Source organism: Myzus persicae, unplaced genomic scaffold (assembly GCF_001856785.1).
Source record: "Myzus persicae strain clone G006 unplaced genomic scaffold, MPER_G0061.0, whole genome shotgun sequence".
Classification (NCBI taxonomy): Eukaryota; Metazoa; Arthropoda; class Insecta; order Hemiptera; family Aphididae; genus Myzus; species Myzus persicae.
Genome location: NW_019100925.1, coordinates 136,529 through 164,348, shown reverse-complemented (window position 1 = coordinate 164,348; position 27,820 = coordinate 136,529). Strand labels below are relative to the sequence as shown.

The 27,820-nt window shown below is 28.7% G+C and overlaps 1 protein-coding gene across 2 annotated transcripts in view; it reads left to right on the top strand.

The window, feature by feature from the left end:
* The first annotated feature begins 1,372 nt into the window (after positions 1-1,372).
* Positions 1,373-27,820, top strand: part of LOC111026876 (transmembrane channel-like protein 3) — a 57,540-nt gene continuing 31,092 nt past the window's right edge. Inside the window, exons 1-7 of one of the 2 annotated variants that reach the window (XM_022305054.1) lie at positions 1,373-1,789; positions 21,935-22,061; positions 22,855-23,035; positions 26,486-26,726; positions 26,805-26,993; positions 27,102-27,340; positions 27,429-27,620. In XM_022305054.1, coding sequence (XP_022160746.1) covers positions 1,652-1,789; positions 21,935-22,061; positions 22,855-23,035; positions 26,486-26,726; positions 26,805-26,993; positions 27,102-27,340; positions 27,429-27,620 — 1,307 coding nt within the window. In that variant the 5' untranslated portion in view covers positions 1,373-1,651. Of the gene's footprint in view, positions 1,790-19,484; positions 19,601-21,934; positions 22,062-22,854; positions 23,036-26,485; positions 26,727-26,804; positions 26,994-27,101; positions 27,341-27,428; positions 27,621-27,820 lie in introns of those variants that run through there. The other variant, XM_022305055.1, reaches the window with a different exon arrangement.

The following is a 27,820-nucleotide window of genomic DNA, read 5'->3' as shown; positions in this document are numbered from 1 at the left end:
TTTGTTACGTAAATTATTTGGGTATGTACTATGTATAGAGATTTATCTTTCTTTGCCTCCTCCACGTATCTATGGAATCGTTATCTGTTTGTACAATATTCAGTCTTGCTAGTATAATATATGTATTATGGAAATTGCGACTTGTTCGCGTCGTTTTTTATACATTCGTACATACATACGGTCGTACGATATTAAATATTATCTGTATCTAATTTGCATTTGACATTAATTTACCGTGACCGTATACATTTATAATTTTTTAATCGTTTTATAAGCCATAAATTAATTGACGTTACGAATTTTGATAAACAGCAAAATACTACTTTACTATTGTGTACTATTTTGACAAATCACAATAATAAAAATTGTAATCTACACTTTTAATTACATTGTATACAGTTATGTTTTTATCGTATATTTATTGTATTGCAGACAATTATTTATTTATCACGATGTATAGAAATAGTTGAATATCATTTCTCGTTTTAACCTATTGTAAAAAACAAAGAAAAAACCGATGACGTATTCCGTAGAGACATTGCTCTTAAAATTAGAAGATTGTCACATAAAAGGTCTAAAATAGTAACATTTTTTATCGTATACAACAAACTAACTTTGTTAAATATCAGTATTTCAGGTTTTGTGAGGGCGCGGGTTTTTGTTTCGAAAGTTAATATTGTCTTAACGTTTGCCCGTGTAAACAGACAAAAATAACAACGGAATCGTACAACCATATTGGAAAAAAAGTAGGTACACATAATAAATGCGGTAAATACTCAGTGTTATAAAACCACCATGCGTCATAAAATCATTTACTCGTAAAATTGGTAATAAAATAGTGACGTTTGAAAAGTGATATATATTTAGTATACGATGTAATAACAATAGTAAACATTATGGATGATTATACGGTACAACGCGGCAAATGCAATAATCTGGCGGTAAATTATACTATATTGATATATCTATTATGATCATATAATTTATCGGATCAAACCAATATTGTAATGAGTATTATAATGACGTTATGACGTATCAATAACGACATAGGTTTACCCATATGGCCATATTGCGCAATGTACATAGGCGGAATTGTTATGGCCCTACCGAGTTATTGAGGTGTGAACAAAAGCGTTTTACACGCGACCATCATGTTTACCTATGTTGTATTAGTCAAAATCGTTGGTGTGTGTGTGTATAATGTATATATACATATTATATATTTATGTATATAATATACACAAAAATGCACATAATACGCGTACAAATACACACACATACGAACGTTTTAACGTAATTAAACGTCGGGGGGCAGTTCCGACACCCCGCTGCAGGGTGAAATATTTCGGTTTTTTTTTGTCCAACCCCGGGCGGTTGACGTATTTCTATGGGGTTTTTTTTTTTATTATTATTATTTTTTAATAATTTTAATTAACTTAAGTACCCCATATTAAACAGCTGGGTTAATGTGTTTGGCACGACGGCGACGATAATCTATATAGGTGCGTATAATATCATAACCGGGCGGTTTAATCAAAATCGCGTATCAGGCACACTCGTGGCGAGACGCGTACACGTCCCGCACGTCGTTATAATTTATAATATTCATCGTCGTCATAACACAATACTATATTGGCCAATACACATCGTCATGGACTATCGCCAAGTATCGGAGAAACAGACTCGTAGACGCAGCAGGACCGTCAGCTGGGACCATTCGGTCAGGGCGGACGGTGAGCCGTTGACTTGCAGGACAACGACGACGGACAGGAGTGCTCTATCGCCGCAGGTACGTCGTTTCAGTCGGAAGCGACAACATTTCGTACCGTCACTTATTGTCATAGTGAAATATAATTATGGTCTGCACGCAAACGTCTGCATCGTTTTACGCGACGGAATCGTACGATATTATTGTCAGTTTTATTTTTATTAAAACGGTCAACGATAACAACTATAGTATATATAAGAGTACTTAAAGTCCACGCGACATAATTATATTAGGTCGTATGTAATAACAAAATATGTAGTATTTATTTTACGTGACGACATAGATAGTGTGAGATGTATATGACGTGTATTTACGTCCGGTATCCACTACTTGGGTAAAAGTGTGGAAACATTTCTAATATTTATTTTAAAATTTTACATGGAGTATTATTGTAATGAAATAATATCAACGAGAAATGAGGATGCGACATTAAGTATCGGAATATTATAAAATATGTGGCGATATATTATAATTATTGTATACTGATATGTCATGTGGTGGTAACCGACTAACAGAATATTAAAATACAGATTACAATTTATTTGTTGAAAGTATAATACGTTTTTAGGTGACTGATTTGTAATGGTAAAATACATTGTGATGCCAGTGATATATATATATAATACAATAAATAAACACAACTTATGGCCATTATAGAGAATTAACATTTTAACTCTCATGAATAATTTGTGAACTGTTGACTCAATCATAACTAGTTTTACATTGTGTTAAGGTTAAGTCAAATTAAAAAAAAAATTCTTTAACGCCTATAAATTAATTGATTGTATTATATTCATTATTTAAACAATTGGAAAGAATGATTTTAGTTAGGACAAAGGTCTTATGGAATTCGTTTTCAATTAAAAGGATTGAATTAACTGCAAATTAATTATCATTGTTTATTTGAACGACCGATGTACATGATCGTAATGGCGTTAGTGCTATAGAATCCAATAAAAAAAAGTTTTTCAATAAAAGTTGAGTTTCAAATTTAATGTGCCAATTTCGGTTTGTGAAGACAGAAAAATCCACGAGAAGTAACCGTTTCCAAATGTTATTTAAGTTCCTAATATATTTCTTAAAATACAAGTCTACTGAGTAATGTACTGATATATATTATAAATAACTATAAGCAATTTAATGAACTATTTAGATGTATAATATTATTATGACAATACGTCATAAGTTATTTCTTCTTACTCTTCTTGTTTTTAATTATATTATTTTTTTAATCGGTGTTTGTCATTTGCGCATCGATAATTTGGTTGGTCCTGTGCACATTGCGTGTTTCAAATATTTAACGCAGTAGTGAGTATTAGCGTAGATTAGTTAATATTATTAGGGCGGAATAATATATCCATGTTATTGGTATACATATACGAGAATCTATATTTTAGGATCAAGAAGATATCGATTTAAAAATAATTAGGCATCTAATATTAAATAGATAATTTAAAATTCTAAAAATGTTGTATTTTTTTTAAGAATCTTAGGAATATAGGAATATAGTTAGACTAAGGTAATTAAAAAACAACATATTACCTTAACACATTTTTACTTAACAATTTATAACCTCGTGAAGTCGAATAATATAGGTTCATGCAATTGCCCAAAGATAAATCTGGAAAAAGGGGGGGGGGGACGATACATCTAATATTTAATTCCTTGTACTGTATTGAATATTTTTAGTATAACTTTGATTAAGATGTTAAATATAAATTAAAGTTTCTAAGTTTTAATTTTTTTCACTTTTAACTAGTTTTAAGGATTTAAATTGCATTATTGCTAAAAAAAAATTATGTATAAGAAAGTGAGTTTTACCATCTTACTTTGCACACTTTGGGATAAGATGAGATGGACAGATTTTTAACCGTTTTTTTTATACCCAAGTCCCTACTCAGGCGGGACCATTTTCCATTTTTCTCCACACACATTTTTGATCAGGAAATGTAGACCTGTATCCCTTCGAATATTAAAATCATATATTATTGAAATGTTGAAATTCATCAATTAAATGGTCAAGAATTGATTTATTTTAATTTATTAAAATTAAAAGTGAAGGAATGAAAGTTATATCTAATTTTAGCAGGAATATAGATACTACTATCTGCTTCTTCGTCTTCGTTACGCGCCAATGTGGGTCAGCTATAATTATAGGTACTCTTGTGTTTATATCTATCCATAATAATCTCTACATATTCATTCCACCTGCATTATCAATGCATATAGTGACCATTTTTTATTCGACTTGACCTATCCCCGAGAACTTCCATTCCCAAATATTCACTTATTGTATCATCTTAAATTTGTTTATGTTGTTTTTCATTCAATGCACAAAACTTGGTTCCATTAGTACCTACGTCGTCAATAATTTTAAACCATTATCCTCCAATATGCTAAATAGTACCTTTTTTTAATCGCATTAAAAACTCTACGGACTATCGTGGTCCGTAGTCTTATCTCGAGCCGATCAATCAAGTATATAAACGCATTAGGGGCACTTAACGACATTACACGCTTTATATTATAATAATATACTATATACACCCCCGCCCCCTACCAAACAAATACATGTAAAAATTGATCATAGTCATAATACGAGAAGGTTTGCTCAAGTAGTGGCTCCGTTAATCAAAGGGGGGACGATCGACGTCCGGTGACCAGAGTCGTGGTTGAACTTTCCGATGACGCGGCGCATCATGCCCCCGATGCCACTTGCCGACGATCTACCATTTTTCTTGTCGGTCGGCTGCGGAGATGTCACCTCCACCGCCTTAGCCGCCAGTTGAAGTCCTCCACCGTCCAGATCGACGGTATGTTTCCTCGACGGCCCGGACGGTGGTTTTGTCACCGCTGACCTTACAAGCGATTCGAACTGGTCCACGGTCTTCAGCACGTCTGCAGTGTCACGATCGTGGGACACGTGACGGCTGGCGGGTGAAACGGGAGCAGCGGGTAAAATGGGAACAGCGGATGAAATGGGAACCGAGTGCGTTTCGACGACCACAAGAGCCGCGATCGCGATTGCCACCGCCGAAAATCGCATCATGTTGCTGGCGTGTGAGTCTCGCGGATTATACAGGTGATTCCTTTCGCGTACGACGCACATGGTGGTTGCGACCAGCCACCGTTTATGGTGACGTATATTATATTATAACCTAACCTGGTAGAATTTAACGTGTGACGTACCTCTATAACAGCTCCGGCGACGATGTCAGTGTTGCGAGTCGAATGAGGAGGAAAAGAGTTGCTAGGCGATCGAAATCGAATAAAATCGTCCTAGTAGTTTTCGTTGTGTTGTCTATCTAGTGTTTTTTTTTTGTTTAGACTTTTACATAAAATAATAAGCCAGTAGTACCTATATTGTATTTGGTCGATTAAAAGGTTATAATATACACTGGTTTGAACAGAACAGATCCGACAAATTTCAATCTGAACAATCATCGCAGGAACCGAAAAGAATTTAATCCCACGTTATCAGAATAATTCGCGGAATTACAAAATGATGAAAATCAATACTTTAGAAGAACGTATTCATTAGGTTGAACTAATTTACTAGTAATTTTCTACTAAATTTCTAACATTTAAATTTGTTTGTTGGGTGTTGTTCTGTACATATTGTTTGTATTTCAGAGTATTGTAAACGGATTTCCTGTAATGTATTAACAATTTGAACCTTAAATTAAAATCCATAGATACTAGTTCATATTTTATAATTGTATTATAATATAATTTTAATATTGTATACAGATACCTATTTATAAGTATATAAGCATACATTATTCTCATTACTCATTTATTTCCGTTTATCCAATTCAATTTCATTCTTAAATAATGGGTTGGAACTTTTGTAGTTGTTTGTTTATTATTATTATTTCGTTGTATGCACGACGCGTTATCGACGTCGTTTCTCCGTACTGTTAGATTCGCGTACCTATATGAGTGTATGATCAATGACGTACAAGCACATACATTTATTTATTCATATTATGCATAGTTAATTGTATGTCGCATATTGTATGTATTTATGAATTTTACACATCAATAAACGATGGCTACAAAGAGGTAGTATTGTTTTAAGAGAGCCTTCTCTGCCATCTCTTAAACAGGGTAAAAAAAAGGCTCATGCATACAATTATTAGGATGCGTCATAGACATATTTTTCCCAAGGCTGCAGTAGATTCACGCCAGACAGTAATATAGTAAGCGCGGCATCATAGACACCTCTATTTATAGAGTACACAGAATATTGTACTTACAAAATAATAATGTAGTTTCGTCTATTAGATACATAGAACATTTCCATCAAATTGGTGCTGAGATAAAGGTTTTTTTACATTTTTTTAATACGAAATAGTATACAAAAAAATCGATACAATAAAAACCAGTTGAACGCTTGAATGTTAAGTAGCTAAGTGCGTATTATGATATATTTATGTACAGCTGGAAGGCTATAGTTTTCGATTTAGTGACGTGTTCGGGAATTTATGAAGGGTCTGAAAGGATTTGACGTGAAAAATCCAAAACTATTAGGGAAGCGAATCAGATTTCCACCTGGTCCACCCGGATACCGGGGGAGTTAATACACACCATCGGAACAACAATGTCGACTTACATAGTATATGTCATTATTATTATATTATGTGCACCGGTTGTTACGTATTCTATATGGTAAAATGTCTATTTAACGGGTATTCACTAACGAGACTTTAGGTTGGTACTCCGCGGTGGATTCGTTTTTATTATTCTCCATGTCCGATATTTTAGTGGTTTAGGTATAAATGTTTTAATGTAATATTATACTGTCTAATAAAAGTATGTTAATTGAAAAGAATAGGGTACGATTTTGAGTCTAATTTTGATTCATTCAAATAAAACCAATGGTTTAAAAATTCCCGAAATTAAATGCAAATCATAAAGTTTTATATTTGTTTTACTAGATTTATAGAAATTATAAGGTTCAATCATATATTATGTTATATTAAGAAGAGAGCGATGAATGTATTGAATATATAATGATGTGAATTTAAAAAAAATATGTTGTAAATATGATAAGTACCCAGTCAAAATAGTACTTAGATTTGAAACTTAGGTATCTTCTCTGGTAGGAAAGTGAATCTAGTTGGTGCTGTTGAGAATACAATATTGAAATTTCACAGTAGCTTTGTAGTTTAAGAAATAGTTGAACATAAATTCACGATCATTTTTTATGAGCGTTTGATGATAGAATTTTGACAAGACTCGTCAAAACCACGACAACTTGCAATTACAATTTTGAGTAAGAAATTCATAAAAAATTTTCTTTCTATGTCTAATATTTTAAAATTTAATACAAGATTCGTTATAAGTTTTTCTACCTTTAACAAAAATAAAAGTATCGGAAAGTCAGATTAATTTTTTATGAGCGTCTGAAGTTAACATTTTTCATTAGGTGTCATCCGTACACTGACGGTTTCTCAGGGATTGATTTTCTTATTTTATTTTAATTCAAAAATCAATAGCTGGAGACATTTGGAATTTTTATCAAACATTTATATTAGCTTAATATGGTATAGTTTTAAAAATATTTTGATTCTTTTTGAGTTATTTCTAGCCATATGCAATTTTTGTTTTTTTTTTTTAAATATCGATACTTGAAAGTTTTGGAATACATCAAATGAAATGTTTTCTCAAAAACTATTTCCACCTTCTGTTTCACCGTTTCAATTATAGAATGTAGTAAAATAAATTACTTTAATATCAAAAATATCATACAATATACTTATCGTTTAATACGCAAACAGACCGCCTTTGCTCAGTATCGTTTTTCGTATATCATGGTTTTATTTATATATCATTAAATTCAAATTTAACACACCCATACAAATGTATTCACAGCGACCCATACGACCACCTATAGTACTCGTACTTCAGAGTGGTTCCCAATTTTTATTGTTGAATTTCAATAATCCATACCTTGGTCAGAAGATATGTTGCTTAAAATTATTTTCGGATCTTCTTTGTTAATGCTGTATATGACATTAAACTAAAGAAATATTATTTGTATAATATATCTAATAAATTTCTCATACACTTTAAGGACGATTTCTTCTAAAAGCGGTACACTGTAAATTTATCATCATTTCATGACATCGAAGCTATAAATGGATTGGAATTAATGAAAAGTGTTAAAACAAACAATAATATTTTGCTCAATAGAAGTATGGAAGTTATCATTCGGTATGAAAACAAATATTTAGAAAAATATAAAGATACAACATACAAAATAAACATAACAATAAAATAATAAACAAGACATCACCTTAAAATTACAAACTATACAAATTGAGTTACGAAATAAAATGCTAGTACAAATACGTATACTTATATGAAATGTTATTCTAATATGATTACATTTTGTATGTACAGGTGTCGCCGCGTGCCGTGACGTTTTCTCGTTACTACGATAGATTTTGATTTATCAAATAAATTTTCCAAAATGTCCTTTTAGATTTGTGATAAAGTTATTATTGACATCATACATGCAGTTACAATATTTTTGTGTACTTAATCGATAGTCACGTGCCAATTTCACGTCACGTCCAATATCGACAGTCAGCTTGGCCGTAATTTTTTATGGACATTTTTTATTATTTTCACGTTTTCTCTTTTGTCTTGTCGTACTATGTGGTAACTGGTTAATATTTTGCAAATTTCTATTCTATGGAAAATATGTTAGTTTAATTATTTATACAGCTACGAAATATTACCATGTTTTTTTTTTTAAGAAAAACATTTCAAATCTAGTAAAACGACAGTTTCCCGACTACATATAATTTCTACAGCCAAATGTGTACTCATATTTTTTCATAATCTTCGTCGTATTCAACCTTCTCACATGTTTAGTTTTCTTAAAAAAACCATCCACTTTATAATAATTAGAGTACAATAACTTTTATATGCACCTTCAGGAACAATATTGAGATAAGAAAAAACATGTCTTACAGATCATTATTTTAAAATGTAACATCTTGTCAAGTACAAAGTTTAATTACTACCAACATATTTAATATAAGGTATACAGATTTATAATATGAACACATATAAATTATATTAAATAAAATGTCTTTTAGCAATATTATATTAAATAGGTATAGTATAAGATCACGAACATTTCTCGTAAAACATAATTAATTTCGTAGCATGCATGAATGCTATTAAAATGCCTATACAATACGCCCGCTTACTAATATTTTTTATTTTTAACTAATTGTTTTATGATTTATGAATAATTATTCTAATTTTTAACCTACATTAAGTTGTTATAAAGTTACAAGATAGTGTATGTTTCATGATTTAAGACACATGCAAATTGTTTTGTAGTCGCACACTCGGATTTAAGGACCTTAAAAGTAAAACTCAGTAGTCTCTGCAGTGTAGTGGAACATATGTAGATATTGGTTAATATTATCGATACTTCCATTAAAAATTTAAAATCTCTCAAAATATAGTTAAATCTATCTTATCTTTGTACAATTTTTTCACAGTTTGATTGTACAGATTTTTTTTTGTATTAAATATTATATGCTTTTCAGATTCAGTGTAGATAGTAAATTTGTTAATTGGTTGGTGTGATTAATTTTTCAATTTTTTGGCCATCATTAGTGCAGTAAAAAGAGCATCAAACTGTTTCATGCAACTCGACTATAGAATATTCTGATTGGTGATAAAAAATTTAATTCTTAATATCATCACTTTTATAACAAAAATACAAAATGTCTAGCTAATAATGAATTATATTCATTGGTTTATTTCGAATAAGGACTTAAGCGTGTAAAATAATATACAACATATAATTTTTGCAACTATTTTCATCGTTTTCGATAAATGTAAGGATTATCACTATTGTCTTACAGTTCTTCCATATAGTATCTACATGGGCTACACTTTTGTGATGCCAGAATGTAACACAATATCACATATTATTAAAAAAATTTTTATAAGTTTTGGGTTATTTGAAATAAATCATATGAATTTCATTTTACTAAAACTGATTTTTTTATACACGTGTATAATATAATGATATATCATTTGATTATTAATTATTAAACTATAATGTAGTAATATTTTATATACACTGAAAGTTCATATTATAAATATTACAGTATTTATAGGTTTTTAGATGATACATTTTAATATGGTCTCTACTTAATTATAATAACATAACTAACATTTATAACTACAAAAATGTTAAATAATTTTTAAAAATGACTTATGAACAATGATTAAAGATTTGAACATATAACTAAATACATCTTACAACATTGATCATTAATAAATTATGTATAACATATTAATCAGTCCTTGAAATCAATTTTTAAAGTAAATAATTGATGAGTAGGTATTTAACTTTTCAGAAAAAACTGTTGTATCATTATTCTGCATGTAGTATTTGAGTTTTTTTTATAAGATTCACACGACTAAATAATATTATTCTATTTTTATATTATTTTCAAAGTTAGATGGCGCTACTGTATCTCTTTAGGTATTTATCAAATGTATGAAATATATATTATATTATTTTTTATACTTATACAATATTACAATATAATATCAAAGCAATACCGAAACTAAATAATTTATGTAAATATTACAATAATAGTTAAAAAAAACATACAATTTAAAATATTAAATATAATATTAAAATAATTGTTTATTTAGTATTATGTTGTTTATTTAAATTCTTAAAAGCAGACGGTTGTTTTTTCTTTAAAATTGAACTATATAAGCTTATATAATAATATTCTTATGCAATAAGTTTTATGCGATGGTACATATAATAATATATATTTATGTATAATTATACTGAGTGATCTTAGAAACTCGTTTTTTTAAATCAATTAACGTTTTTGAAACTATTTTTTTTAAATAAATGTTATGCAGTTTAACAAAAACATGTTTTCTTAAAAATCGTATTTTTACTATTTTACAATCTAGTTTCTTAATTTTTTACTTTTTTACTGACAACATGTATTTTCGATTGTTTACTTCTATTCATAAAAATCAAATTTTGGCCTAATAGAAAGTTATTTAAAGTAAGATGAGTGAATTACGGAGCATTATAGAGGAACCCCTCAAAAGGTTAGTCAATTGCTCTACTAAACTTTAAATAAGTACTACATAAATGATAATTAATCAACTAAATTTGAAAGTCCAAAATTGTATTTTTATAGATCAAAATATACCGAATAATATTCTGCTACGGAATATGAAATTAAAAATGTATGCTGCAATTCATATACGAGAATAAACTTAAAAAAACCATAACAATAAAAATATAATTTTTCCAAAAGAGTTGTTTGGGACAACTTAAAAGCATGTAAAAGAAATATTTTTCTTATACACTTTGAACTTCAGTGTTTTTTGGAACAATCAGTATCTTATGTTCAATGAATTACATTGTATATATAATTATAATACATTTGTAATTTATCATGATTTTTGCATTATACAGTTTACATTGTCACAGTTTCGAAGACCAAAATTCATTTTTACATGGTAATCACTCTTCAATTTATTATTAAAAATAACTTACATTTTAATTCAATTATACGTATTGCTAATGGAAATATTTTAAATTTCGAGGGTGATTTATTTATCTATTCTTTATTCTGAGAAAATGTATTTGTTTTTAATTATTTTCTGTTAACATTAGTTCCAAAAGTTGTGTGTAGCATCTTTATAGATAGAAAATAATATATTGTACTTATATAACAGGTGAAAATTTATTATAGGTAAATATAATAATATATACTAATTCTCTGCTTTGAGGTGGGCAATGTTGTAAACATCGAGTACTTGATTTTCGTTATTTATTTGAGTGGCATTTTTCTTGAAATATAGTAGAATTGAAATATGTTACATTAACGACTAACGCTATCTAACATTGTACTTAATTTTACGAATACTGCTATAGCGTATAGTTTCAATATGTAGAATTTCATTTATGGTTTAAAATATAATAGTGTGGTTTTTGGTACTTAACTGACGGGGATATTATTTAAATTAACTATCAAGTACTGAAAATGTTAAAATGTTTTACATATAAATTTGATGGAATTGATTTAATGAAAATTGTTAGGACTTTTTGTGTCGGCAATAATACTATATTTTGCTATCATTTTACAAGTTCAATTCGGGGTTTACATACTAGATCGCGTAATGCTATACACAGTACAAATTAAATTACATTTTCAAAACAGCAATATAATTTGGTAGTTACTAATATTATACATGAAGTTATGAAGTACATAATATATACCTTATTGCGTGCTAAATGGCCAATCATCCAAAACGGTACACATTATGATTTATTTTCACTCACACCGACGCGTAAGCCTGTATTTTATTGTTAATTTTTGTTAGAAAATAAAACAATTGATAAATTATAGCCTCGAAAACCAATTTCTCTCAAAACTCAAAAATAATCAAGATTTTGTAAAAGAAAGTGATGTACTTTTTTATATTTTATTTTAACAGTTCTTATTCAAAACCAAAGTAGTTAATTTATTTTTTATTTTTATTGGGTACTTGGTAGGTTCTTTTTGAAAAAACTAATTCTATGGTTAAATTAGTAAATTAAATTAATTAAATCGTGTGTTCGAATTCTAATCGATTATTGGAGTTTGATAGAAAATTTGGTAAACTTTTTTTGCCAGACAATTGTTTTTGAAGTAAATATAAATAATATAAATATATGTTACAACTTCTTATTGTTATACCAATTACCAATAAATTCATTGTTTTTTCATAAATCTTAAACTTTTTGAAATAAATGTACAAAATAAATTATTTATTATTTTCAAAACTGTATAGCTGATTACACAATGAATTAGTAGCATGTATACGTCTATTTACTATTTTTAATATATTTAATATTTTGATGAGATATGATTTCTAAAAATATCTATATTTTAGTTTAAGTTTAAGGTAAGAATACAACTATATACCTAATGTATAATATATATAGTTAATACATAAATATATTTAAATTTAGAAAGAAAATTTCCCAGAAATATATCCTTATGACAAGTTTTTACATTATATACATATTTAAATTTTGAATAAATTGGGTTATATTACTATAAATATTTAATAATAGGTAATTATTGTTTTGCGTTTAATAAATTATTTTAAACAACGGTCTTATTTATAGATCCTAACTTTTATCAATTATATATTTAAATTCATATTTTAAATCATAATAAATTTAAAATATTAATTTTGATAATTTGACTGCATTAGAAGTTTTTTTACATCCATAGTACATTTACGAATAGTGATTTTATACTTGGTAATTCAATTGACCCCGTGCTAGGAATACTTTAAAATTAATAATGAAAATAAATTTAAAAAAGCAGGTAAAGAATTACATGATACACATCATATTATCACTTATTGTTATAAAAGGTTATTTATATTACATATGTCAATCTACATCCACATAAACAATGGACAATAATTGGGGTTTTTTGGATTATATAGGTAAACAGAACAATATCGAAGAGAAAACAATTTTGAATGAATACGCACATGCTTTAGGTTTTAGTTCATTGTTGGTTTTGGCTTCATTTGGTTACCTGCCCATGCAAATCGTAAAATATGGAATGAAAAGTTCAAATTACCAGCATAAAACAAGTCTGCTTTAGTATAAACTTTGTAAGTGTGTATGAATATGACCATACAGAATGGTTGAAATTGGTGAATATGTCTTGGGCTGTAGAAAGCACTGGGTAATTTTGATTTTAACGATAAAAAAACGAGTATTGAATTATTTTGCATTGCTGTGCGTAGATTTGATCTTAACATTCGAATTTATAGTTAGTATCATATATTATATCATATATAAAATAATAGTCATGATTCCATGATATAGTTTAAAAGCTACATGATATGTTATTATGTTATGTGATTATATTACAAAAACAAGTCCTCAAATATCGAGTCTCAAATTACACACTCTAATAAATTGAAGCTTATATTTCAAATATTTCCTATATTATTATACAGTAGGTAGTACGCATTATGATAAAAATAATTGAGAGAGTTTCATTTACCGAGCATACTACATTTAATTAGTAGGTACATGTAAAATTGGGTAAATTATATTATAAATTACAAATTTAATTCGATACTGTCCTAATTAAAAATGTGTCCATACTATTATACTGTCATACTGAATTAGTAATTAAATATTCATTTTAGAATATCATATACATGTAAATATGTTAAAAAATGTATTCATAGATTATGCAATGGGTAATTAAAAACGAATGTTATTATTTCACTCATGGATAGTTTTCATGGTTTAGGAATAAAAAAAAGATTCGAATAACTCAATATTGGTATTGTTGCTATGTTTTTATTTGTTTTCTTTGTTTTTGCTATTTAATATAAACGCTATCATATTATATTATTATTTAAGGTGTATCTTTTCGACGATTGACCATTTAGATTATTATTGATAATTGTACAGTTGTTTATGGATTGGTTACTCAAATGACTTCTATAACTCAATATATAGAAGTCATTAATTAATTTGCATATAATCATTTTCAGTACAGGTTTCACACGTTACACATAACATAATTAGTTTCTAACTGTTTGTATGTGCGAAAAAAAATCGATCAATAATTTTTATTCTTAAAAGGTTACAAGCTGAAACCACGACATGTACAGTATAAAAAAAACAAAATCGTCAACGTGAAAAATATTGATAATATAAGTTCAATTAAAAAAAAAAGAACAAATTGAAAAAAAATCAGGGTAACACAAAAAAATATACTTTGCATATAGAGCTTAAAACTGTGATCAATAATACCGGTAGGTATGTAAAATTTAATTAAAAACTCTAGAAACTCGCTCTACTGTAAAGTAGATTTCAAATGTATATCGTCATTGATAAATCATTCTGAAAAAAAACTATTCCCAGCTGAGATTATGTCGGATTTTATGTCTAAGAATATTAAAAAATATGTTTATGCTATAAGTAATTTATGCTAAATACTTAGTCATACGGTAGATTGAAGTAATTTTGGCCAAAAAAATCACACACCCATAATATTATATAATTATTGTTATTAACTTATTTGTGGGGTGGCTCTGCTGAGTGCCTTCCCACAAATGATAATTTCCTGCCACTAACCATCATGAACTATCAAATTTGATTATTATACTCATTATATTGTCTAGATTGAAAATCATTTATTGGTTTATATTTATATTTATATTTATATTTCCAGCAACAAAAAATTGCATGTATTTATGATTGATATTTTTTTAAATTACAGCGAACTAACTAAAATCATTTAAGATATAATATCCAACCATCCAAAATCCAACTCTGACCAACTTTGATCTTCAAATATTGTGTACAAAAAAAATATTGTGTGTATTTCGATATTTTTAAATAGTTGATCTAAGAAAAGTTTTGAACTAAGTATGAGGAACTTTTATTACATTTTCAAGCATATAAACCAAACATTTAAAATGTTTGGTTTATATGCTTTATATTATAAAGCCAAAGCGTTTTAAAAATTATTCTATGAAAATGCTAATTTAAGACTCAGAATTTAGTGCCTTCATGATCACGATATGTTTTGTTCGTTGTTTATGCAATATACATTTTGTATTTACTTCTATGTGAATAGTTAAAATTATAGACCGTAATAATTTATTAGTTACCAACGTTTGAATTTATTCTACAAAAATATAATTTTATCTTTTAGGGTAAGGTTCAGTCATTGCAATCAAAATGAAAAAAAATCGGACATGACGCATACACCGATCGTCGTAGTACGATACGACTGCGTATAAAATACTAGTTATTTTGTATAAATATTTTATTTTAACGTGGCCACGGCGCTTTGTGTATGCAATTTTAATACAACACGTTTTAAAATATGTTGATGGTTTGGATAAAACAAAATGTACAGAATTGAAAGCATAGTTATACGACACCAGTACACCACTGACCAGTTGAGTTCCGTTTCGGAATAGACATAACATTTTAATTTTAAGGGTTGGCGTACTAAAAAAAAACTTCAAAACTCGTTTAAAAGGACTATAAAAAGTGAATGTATGTTTTTATCATAAAAATTATAATTATTTTTTTTTTTTTTTTGGGGCGGGGGAGGGGCATGAGATGTACATATTATTGTAACGTTAAATATACTTCAATTAATTATTGTAAAATATTTTTCCAGTTTACACAAGTGTAAACATATTTTATTGTCAAAATATGTTTTTTACATTTAAAATGAATACGCAGTTGGTTACATATAGTTTTACATGAACAATGCCCCTTTAAACATTATTTTTGAGATTTTGATAAAAATACAAAATTAATAAAATAATAGTGCACTTAATAACGGTCGTAGTTAACTAACATGTTTTTTTTCTATAATACGTATAACACGATTTCGTTAATGTGGATTAGAATTCGTGTGTTGCAACACTTTTATATGAGCCGTGCACATTAATAATCCAGTATGTACGATGATTTCATTAAGTTTCATACAATTTTGAATCATATAAAATATCATGTTAATTTAATGTAAAGCAATGGTGCAATAATCGAAATGACTTAAACCATCATCGATAAGATCAGAGAAAATGTTATCTTTCTGTTATTTCTCTTGACGATCAAGCAAAGCCTACAATATGATATGTTCACTGGATATTTAAGCCTTTCAACGTTTCACTAATGACTAATCCCAAATTATTATTATTATAGTACTTAAAAACATTAATTAAATTAATTTTTCTAAGGATAAAAGTATACATATATTGTATGTAGTTTGTTATACAATGAAATATTGTATGAATAGATTGTGGTAACTGTACATACCGGAATAATGCCAATTCTGAAACTATATGTATGTTTAGGTCATTGTATAAAGTTTTGTTTGTGACATATCAAGAATAAACAACTATTAATCTTAATCATACTGATTTAGACCGTCATTTGGAGAGCAAATTGAAGATTTTTAATAGGTACGTTAATATTTTATAAGACTGTTGGCTAAATTAAATTTTTTTTTTTCGTCATTATAGATATTTTATTTCAATTCTATCAATACTAAGCTATGTGGTTTTGTATCTATTATATTGATGAAAATAAAAGTTGAAATAAACTTGTTCAAACATTAGTTATAAATGTGTTATATCATTAGTATACGGTCAAACATTTTTATTTTGATTATTAAGAATCATTGATTTGAAATTATTTGAATAAACAAATGGACAATGCATAAAAATCACAAAAACAAGAAAAATGTAAATTATACATTTTTTTATACATAAAACATTAATGGTTTTGTTAGTTGTTATGTTTTATTTTTAAATCAATAACTATTTATATGACTACACCAATTTTTTTAATTCGTTATTCTTCTTGTATGTTAGGCTTCTTTCCTTAATAGTAATGATTTCAACTATAATGTCAATTTTAATAAATGAAATAGTAATTTTAAATGTATTGAAATTTGAAAATATAGAACAAAATTATAATATTTATGACTTTAAACTAAAATGTGTTCTTATTTTTATAAAATAAATCACTTTCATGTACATATTATATACCTCATAAGTTTATGCTTTAAGTAGAGTTCTGTACCCACGTCCTAAACTTTAAATCCAAAGCATACCGTTTATTTAATTACGTATACGACTCAAATTTTTTAGTTCAATACAATTTTTATTCAATGTAATATATTATTAAGAAATAAAAAAAAATGTACAATGTATTCTATACGCATGTAAAAATTATTCTAAATTGTGTACCGTATATGATATTTGATTAAATTAAATTCCAATTTCAATATCAAAGGAAGTAATTTGCCCTGTTTGCAATTATGACATTAATTTACTTATACGACACACCCATGACCTACAATACCGCTTATTATGTTTTAAAATTATTATTAGGTTTAGATTTATGATTGGGGCCTCTTCAGTGGAAGTTATAGCTCCACGTGATCACGGGACATGCATGTATTCATATTAACTGAAACGTTAAACATTATGTACACCATCAATCATCATGATATGTGTTATTAATCGTATAATTTATATACAATAATGAATGTGATATTAGTTATAACTTATAAACAATAATAATATGAGCTACAAAACAGCAGAAATATTTAATAATTTTGTTCTATTTACAACATGCAATTTTATTGAGTACAGCTGAATTTTAAAGTTTCAAGGCACTAGGTAGGTTGGTGTTTAAATTATCTTTACTCTTCAGAATATTATAGATTTTAATTAGAGAGATGGATGTATTAGCTATACACTGAAGTATGTGTGGTTTTTTCTTAGTATATATGATATTCTGATTTCTCGTTTCAGAGCTTCAATTTTTAATACTGAGAGCGTTGTTTCTGGTAAAAAATGTTATCCAGTAAATTTTTCAAGAGAGGCAAGTTAAAAAATGCTCAGTAATTCTAGAAATAATCGAGAAAATCTAAAGACAAATCTCCGAAAAAAGTGAACGTTTACACAACACCAGTTTTTGACAAATATATATATTTTTTTCGTTATTCAAATAGCAATAATTATATAAATAAATCACACTATTTTAAATATAGAGTTATTCGTACCAAAAACCTATTCATACTATTTCTACTTTACGGTACAAATCAGTTCAGCCTACCAAATTTAGTAAATAGTAACAATAAAATGAATACAAATGCAATACAAACATACCGAGGAATTGAATAATATTATATTGATTTGATATTTTTCGTATTCAATAATTTACCATCGAAATCAAATTAAACACAAACCTTACACTATTATACAGTGACCTACTCATGAGCGTGCACTTACATCATCGGTGGTGTGGTCGTACAGGTAATATATAAGTATAAGTATATAAGTATTCACTATATTCAGGTTTAAACTCTGATCCAGACATTATTTACAACGTGAGTGGGAGGGTCGGCGATTGGGTAATGGTTTTTAACCACTATTCTCTCACCACACTTACCGACTTACTGTAAACCGAGTATAATAAATGCATAAGATAATCACATATGCTGATACATTATTATTTCAATAGCTATATTAAAATAACTAAAAAATTATCTTTAACATTATTAGGTAGGTTACAACCCTACAAATATGAATATTATTATAACACCACCACATAGAATAGCGTAACTAGTATAGCCGTCAGTCACATTCCCCTGCACAGAATATATACAACTTTAATAATTATAGTACAAACAATCCAAATCATAATGGTATACACCTGAGGAAAGTTCATAGAGGATCCTGTTTTCTTGCTCCGTGTGCCATTCTTATTGACGAGATACACTTAAAACGTTCTACGCCGCGGAGAAATATCCATTTTTTTTTTTTTCATTAATCGTGTTTTATATATTATACTAGTGAAATTCTATTTCCTATTGTTATTCTTTTTTAATTACGTTAATAAGAAAAATTAGTTGTTTCGTAGTATAATCTAGAGTCACAATATTGATTATGGGCTATTGAAAAAAAAGGCAAAACTGTTGCTTTCACCCTATCACTCGATTTGTAAAGGATCGCGTGAGAAGTCGGCTGTACAAATTAATGTATGTCGTCGTTGTCACTATTCCCATAATATAGCCCTTTGTTGCTATTATCGTGGGTGTGGCATGACCACCGTACTATTCGAGTATGACTACTTTTTTATTTCAACCGTGATTGTAGTCGACTCTAGACTTATCGCTATAATGTCTAGATCTATCTGCTAACAAACTGTTATGGAATTCAAAGGAGAAAAAAAAGGACATGCCATAAAACGTAAGTACTTGCACGTTTAGCTATGCTGTAGATCAATGCTATGAAATAATTGTACCTGTTTAAATTGTGCATTATACTCAAAATAATTTGGAATAAAGTTTTTAAATACGTGTACGCGTTTCGCATTAAACTTTATAATTGTATGTTTGTTTTTGTTATTGTTCAAATCAGTGAATGCGGTACAACGATAATAATCATATATCACTGAGGATTAATATTAACGGAAAGGGAAGACGTTCTATATTGGACCCATATTATTAATAGTAGTAACTGAACATGCATATTGGTTGGTATTACTATCATATTTGAACAATAATTTAAACATAATATGTCATACCCTATAGGTCCCATAAAATAAAGAAGCAACATCAAATAAATCATATTAACTGTAATATTATTTGAAAAACTTGTATTATATATTTGTAAGTTTGAATTTCTCCAACATGAAAAAGTTTGAAAAATAGCTCAATTTTAAAGTACAGGTTAAAGTTTTTTTCAAGATCAAAAACTCTTCATTTAAATTCAATTCAATAAAAGAGTTTTTGTGTGTATTTTAAATATTTAGAATTTATTAAAATATTTTAATAATACATGTATTAAATATATTATACATAATATTATGGTTGATTTTAAATTAAATTAATTTCTTATTATCTTTAACAAAAACAAAAATAAAAATATTAGTGTATCCAAATTCGACATCAATGATTTTATTTATGTTTTAAACTAATAAAATCGAAAAAATAGGCTCTTGAAGTAATTACTATTACATAGCGTTTTAAGTTTTTTCATACTGCAATATTTATTCATAATGCATTGTAGTTTTGCAGTTAATCTTTCATAATCTGTTCATAAACCTTTACCCGTTCCCCACATTGTATTTGACTAAAATAGCATAATATATTACTGCGTGGTTGTCAGTTCTCGAAATACGATATTGCAAAATTATTATTACTTATTCTGTATTGTGCGTAACTGCAAAATCAAGAACATCACACAATTACAACCTAAATATATGGAGATTTAGTTTATTAAATATGAAATATAAAAATATGTAATCATTTTTAGTTTAGTATTTATATGCATTATAGTTATTTTTATTGTATTCTCAGATGCTTTATACAAATATTATAAAATGCTCAAAGTTTCATAACAGATTAAATCCAAAACTATTATTGTTGTATAAAATGACACTTAATAACTCTGATAGTTTACTCGTTTTGAATATTGACATAGTTTCATGATTTTTGAGAAAGTCATACGTTTGAAAGTTTAAAATAAAAGAGAAAAGGTCCTTATTTGAAGAGTCAAAAAGTTCGTATCTACCAATAATGATTAGGACAGTTATAGGAAATATAAGTATAGGACGACAAGATTACATAATATTATACAATTCGAACGTCGACGACGGATTTCTTTTCGGTCCGTCGACAATCGGATGATTCATATTTCTGGCCGTATATAGCCCGGCGAGCACATCCTCCTTAATTCACTCATCCGCGGTGTGTATACACAACATTTTACGCGTATATCATAATGTAACATGTACAATGTACGCATAGATTCCGGAAATCCGAAATGCCACGTCGACACAGCATTCACATCCGCGGTGGTGTTCGAACGTCACGGGGTCGGCTCGTGTTTTTTTGTTCGGGCACGTGCAAAATGATAAATTACACCGCGTCCTTGCGACGGCACGCGGAATCCCATCAGGACGAGCCGCTGATTGCGTTTGCGAAATCTAAAAACGACACGAATTCCAGGCGGCGGTGGTTGCGTAATAATAATAATAATAATAATAATAATAATAATAATTTTACTGTTGCGCCGCGTAACGTTTAATTAACTCCGGCTGGAGAGGTGAGGTCGGATGACGGCCGGCGGGGTTCTCCGGGGTTTTGGGGGGAGGTGTGGGTCGTCGGGAGTGGGTCGCGGATAGGGGGTGTTTAATCTGCTTAATGGCGGCACAACAACCGTCAATTATTATACTACGTCGGGGAGACGTTGCACGCGATTTCACCCAAAACGGACTCGCGTGGCATCCCCCGGCCAAACGATGTTTCACGCACGCTGTTCTGAATATTATTACATAACTTACAACTATTATATATATTTTCTACATTTGATAATAATATTTATAATAATTATAACACGTATATTGTACAAGTTATCCGTACACACACACACAAACGCACTACACGTGACAGTAAACATTATAATAATACCGTGTCTAAACATTTCGAGACGGCGGCGTTCGCTTTGAAGTAATATGACCTATAATATGGCTACATATATACTATATTATATTATGACTGCAATGATTGAAAATTACAGGGGCCGACGTCACCGGGTCGCCGTGATTCGTCGACAGTGGAATTGTTTTTCGACGACGACATGAGTATTAGCAGAGGACATTCGGTGGAAAAGGTTCGGTTTTCAGCCAGCCGGGCGCATTCAGACGGTACGTTATAGCGTTATTCGTTCACAACGATTTATACAAATACTACGGACAATATGAGTTATTAGACAACGATTCGTTGAGAGAAATCCCTGGCCGGCGTACTATCCATATAAGTGCAGATACAATATGATATATACAGTATATTTTAAAAAAATACACAAAATATTAAGTTTGGTCTACAATTTGTTTTAAATCTTTAAACGTACATACAAGAGTATAATATTTGTACTATTTCCTAAAGAAATAAAACAATTGAATACTAGATAGGAATATAGCGATACATTTAATAGCATAGGTACCTACACAGTAAGATGAGGCAATTTTTTAGATCAAGACAATAGTACAAAAATATAATGAATTTAAAATTACACTTTATGAACGAGCTTGTTCGGGTGTTATATTTACTTGAACGACAAAGAAAGTATAGCATACATTTTTCAATGTCCAGTCAATATTAAGATGACAAAAATATTACACAACACTTCCAGTAAAGATAGTACATTGCCAGATCCGTAATTGATCCATATTTCAGTTCATATTGTCTTTTTATTTTAATCATGACTCAACTTGATGGACATTATTGATATCAACTTGGCAGTATTGTCTTTGCAAGCTTTATAAAATATAAATATTTATAAATTGTCTTATACATAATTATTTACGTTCTAAAATGTATCAGCTATTTAATACATATAGTTTGAATTTTATTTAAATTTGATATTTTATTTGCCCACTTAGTGCAAATAATATGTGTTTTTTTAATATTCATTTTAATAAATTGGCTTTTGTTTAGAAAACGATGAGGATTATTCAGCTAGTGTAAATGCAATACTCCATAAGCGGCTTAGTGTTAGGAAAGGCAAACACCAAAAGCAAAGAAGATCGTCTTCTCCCGTGTCTTCAATGCTAGCGGATGACGCCAGTTTAATATCGGATCGAAGAAGATCGTCAGCTTTTACAACCAGCTCTGGAGAGTGAGTTTTTTAGCGTTTATATAAACCGCATAAATATATTAAACGGATATAAATTACAATGTTAAAAATTCTAATTCATTAAATTGAAGCTTTAAGAACAAATAGTAAAATCATAAAATTGAATTTCGTTGTCCAGGTTATCCTCATATTATACATAAATAGTAGGGCTCAATTTGTAAAAATAAGAGACTCTGTTTCTAGTATTAATAGTAGTATACAAGATTCTTCTGGGGTTTCTCAAGGGAGCCACTTGAAACAAGGATTTTATTTTGTAGTATTTATTAAGGGCTCCGCAAAGTGTTTAAAATAGTGTAATTTGTTGTTGTTTGTAGACAATAATATGAATATTTGTGCACCTATTTATAAAGACGACCATGCTATTGGCTATTGAATATATTATTCTGAGTGATTTGTTTAAATGGTATTTCTATTAATGTCTTTCATTTCATCAACCCAAGAAATTTATTAATTCGAGTTATAACATACGTGGCACCTTATTTCAATCAATGACTACTATTCCTGATCTAGGAACCATATTGATTCAGTAGACATGTCATTTGATGCCCATATTGGAGCAATCTATGATAAAAGCTTGTGCTCTACTTTAATGAGTTGAAAAACCAACTTTGTTGAAATGTATTATATTGTTCCCTAGTTAGATCTATTCTACAATTTGCACAGTTATTTGTAACAGCGGTCAACAAGATTGAATTGATAGACTAGAAACAATTCAAGTATGCTTTCTTCGATTTTTTGCTTTAAGAACTGATAGTTAATACGACATTTTATAGTTGTGATGATATTGCTGCATTTTTTGGTCTTAAACTATTGAAATCATGACGTCTAGTTTTTGGCTAAATATTTATATTTAAACTACTTAATCGTTTTATAGATTTATTTGCAGAGTTTTTTTTTAGCTGAAATTAACTTAAAGGTGTCATCATTTTATTCAAGAATAAACCCACCCTTTATTATACTACATCTCTCTAGTAATAACTAGGTTCCATTCAAATAATCCGATTCGTTAACTTTTACAGTTTTACGTTTGGGTAATGAAATTCTAGATTTTGTAATAAACATAATGATATTATGTATACATTAAAATCAATAATGTTTAATTGTAATACTTTATGTACAAACTATGTCTACTATTTTTAGTTTTACTATTTAATTTTTAACTATAGACATATTATATCAACTCTATACTCGTACTTTCTTAAAATAAAAATCATTGAATTAAATTAAATAGTCATGAATGTTATGATATTTTCATAAGGTTTGAGTAATTTATTATTTAAAATACAATACCTTTGGTTATTTTTCTTTTATAATACTAAGAGTGATAAGAAAAACAATTTAAAAGGAAATTCAGTGATTCATAACTGCAATATATATTAAGTATATTACTTATCTGAAATCAGTTCATTATTTGAAAAGATGTTTAATTTCCTCAAAGAAGTAAAACTGTTTAAACTATTTAATGTTTATATTTATGACATAGAAAATTAAAATATATCTATCAAAACTTACAGAAATATGAAAAAAAAAATTTTTAAATTGTGCGCTATTGATCTTATATAATCAACAGAAAATGCAAATGATATCTGATCGCTTGATCTTTCTGTCTTGTTGATATTGTGTGGAAATCATTGTAGAAACGCTTTATAAGTAGATATAGAATCTTTTACTTATTTATCGCGTTCACGAGACGGAAACGTGAAATTTGTTAAAATATTTCCATCAATATATAGTTATGTTTCAACCGTTATTCTTAGAAATCAGAAGGAATACTCTCTGTGTAGGTTTAGTCTTAGGATTTAAAAAACAATCTCTGTGACCTAATTTGGTCAACTAGGTATTAAAACATACTTAACATTTCACTATTTATCATATTCGGACAGTCGAAATATGTTGATGACAAGTTCTACATTTGAATCTATAATCAATATTACTATTAATTAATTAATTAAGCTAATTTCGAAATGTAGTGTCTTAAATTACTTATAATGGAAGTTAAGATGTATTTAAAATCAAAAATAATTATTAAATTTCCCAATCTACTAAATATTTCTTAATTATAAAATGTATACTAAGTATTTACATTTAATGAAACAAATATTTTTGTCTAACACCTTGATATAACATAATATACGTACTCTATAAATGTCTAGAAATATTTGTGTATGGATAATTAATTCCATAAAAATGGGTATTTTGGAAATAAGTATAACAGGAAATGTTTTAATACTTTTAGAAAAATTACTTAGACTATACTGCTTTATAACGGATAACATGAAATTATTTTATGATTATTGATTATTTAATAAATCTTTGGCATTGTAAGAATCTCCATACCTAATTAATTTTTTCAAATTACTTTATATATGCTATGCTTTAGTCAGTTTGGTTTTGATTTAATTGAAATGTATCAATATTATATTCTATTGAATTTCAAAAGCTTTACTTACGTGCTATTGCTATTGACTTCAGTTTTTTTTTTAATGGACAAATTCCTAAGAGTAACATTTTTTACCAAGTGAAGTATAATGGACGCAATAATAATGATTTTTATTTGAAATATAAATTATATACTTTTGAACCCTATTACTTTCATTTGGTTTTTTAAAGAGAAGGTTTATTAATACAAATTGTACAACATATTTTTTGGTACCCAAGTTTATAAATATTGTCAGTAGGTAGTAATTTCGGTCAACAAAATATTAAGCCCACCCTGATCTTCAGTAAATTATAAAATTATCAACGAAACCGTTATTAATATTTTGAAAATAAATCTATTTAGGTATTAGAGAATTCTGGTCATTTTGTATAGAAATTATTTTGACAAGTACGATGAACTTCAACGTTACCTCTCAGATTCAATTGTCGTTAAGTTTCGGTTCAACAGGCCCCAGGGAATACTTTATCCCCTTTCATATTTCTAACTTTTTTTATTATGTCAGAATCAGTTATAAATAATACAATTGTGTGTCATTTTTATGCTTTCTAAGACTGCATATTACATTTATGCGCATGAAGATAGATGCTATGAACATTTTAGGATAATTCAAACATTTTAAACATTGTAAATATTGCATATATAATGTTGAAATACGTGGTTTTTATTTATTTAACACGTACAATGTATAAATATAAATTATGATTTATAAAATAATTACCTTTCATAAAATATATTTCAGCAATCTTCTCAGCATTAAAAAATAAAATATGTCTTATATGGTTTTATTATAATACACCTATTATATTATACTTAAGTTATGATATTTTTGACAGAAACATAGGCATATTTTAAATCTTGAATCAACGATTAGTACATTTGAAAGATTATATATTTACAGCACAATGTATTATATATATTGTATATTGTTAAATTCCTAAGTACATCGGGCATTGTATAATAATTAAACCTAATAATTTTGCTTATGATTTCAGCACGGCGATTAATATCGAAGATGCTGGTATCTCTCAAGAGCAGATATTTGAAAACATTCGTTTACACAAAGAGGTATTGGGTAGCGTACGACAGCAACCGTGGTCTATACGGAGGAAGATGAAATTGGTTCAGCAAGCCAAAGAATACGTGAAGAAGCACGAGGGTCAGCTGCAAGAACGTTTAGCGATGAGTAAAAGTACGAGAGATATCATGGCGCGGTTTCACATAGTCCTAGTCAAAGTAATACGATATAATATAACAATGATATTAACCTCGGCGTTAATAAAATATTGGTAACTGTTCACTGCGAAAATATAGCAATGGCAGCACAGTAAACGGGAGATGGCCAATTTCATAAGTCAAATTATTCCATGGGAACTAACGATCAAAGAAATCGAATCTCAATTCGGCACGGTGGTCGCTTCGTACTTCACGTTCCTCCGCTGGTTGTTCTGGGTGAACTTTGTCATATCCGTGTTGTTAGCAGCCTTCGTCGTCATGCCCGAAGTACTCGATTATATGCAATTATAACATTATTAACATCTAAACCTGAACATTCGTACCTGCAATAATACAAAGTGTACCCTTTAATAATAAACCGTTATGTTTTCACAGATTTTAACGACCAACAAGGCAGACACTGGAGAGCGTAAGACACTGTTGCCAGAGGAGCAGGCCACTTCTATGGAATTAATGACTTTGTTGAACTTTGAGGGAGTCCTACAGCATTCACCCATGTTTTACGGCTACTATTCGAATCGACAAAGTTCCGACACCGGATACCGGCTACCAACGGCCTACTTTATTACGGGGCTCGTTGTTTACATTTACAGCTTCGTGGCTACGCTCAGAAAGTATATATTATACCACCTGGATATCCGATCGACAATAATAGTCGTTTTAATGTGCATTTGTCTGTTCGTTGTATCAATTATTGCACAGAATGGCCGCAAACTCCCGTTTGAGCAAACTGTCCGAAAAAGACGATGAGTGCATTTTTACGTGGAAACTGTTCACCGGATGGGATTACATGATCGGAAACGAAGAAACCGCTCACAATCGTATATCATCGATTATACTCGGTTTTAAAGAGGCATTGCTTGAAGAAGCTGAAAGAATGAAAGACAAACAAAAGTAATTAAATATCCATCCTAATATAAGCTTTTACCCATATTATGCGTGACCACACGCAGTTTTTTAAAATCAATTCAAATTACGTTTTTATGGGAAAAGGTATAATACTTAGATTTTTAAGGTTGCTGAATGCTTAAGTTTACGTCTTCTCTGATAGTTATACTTACACTTTTTGTCCCCCCGCGGTGTATTATAAATAT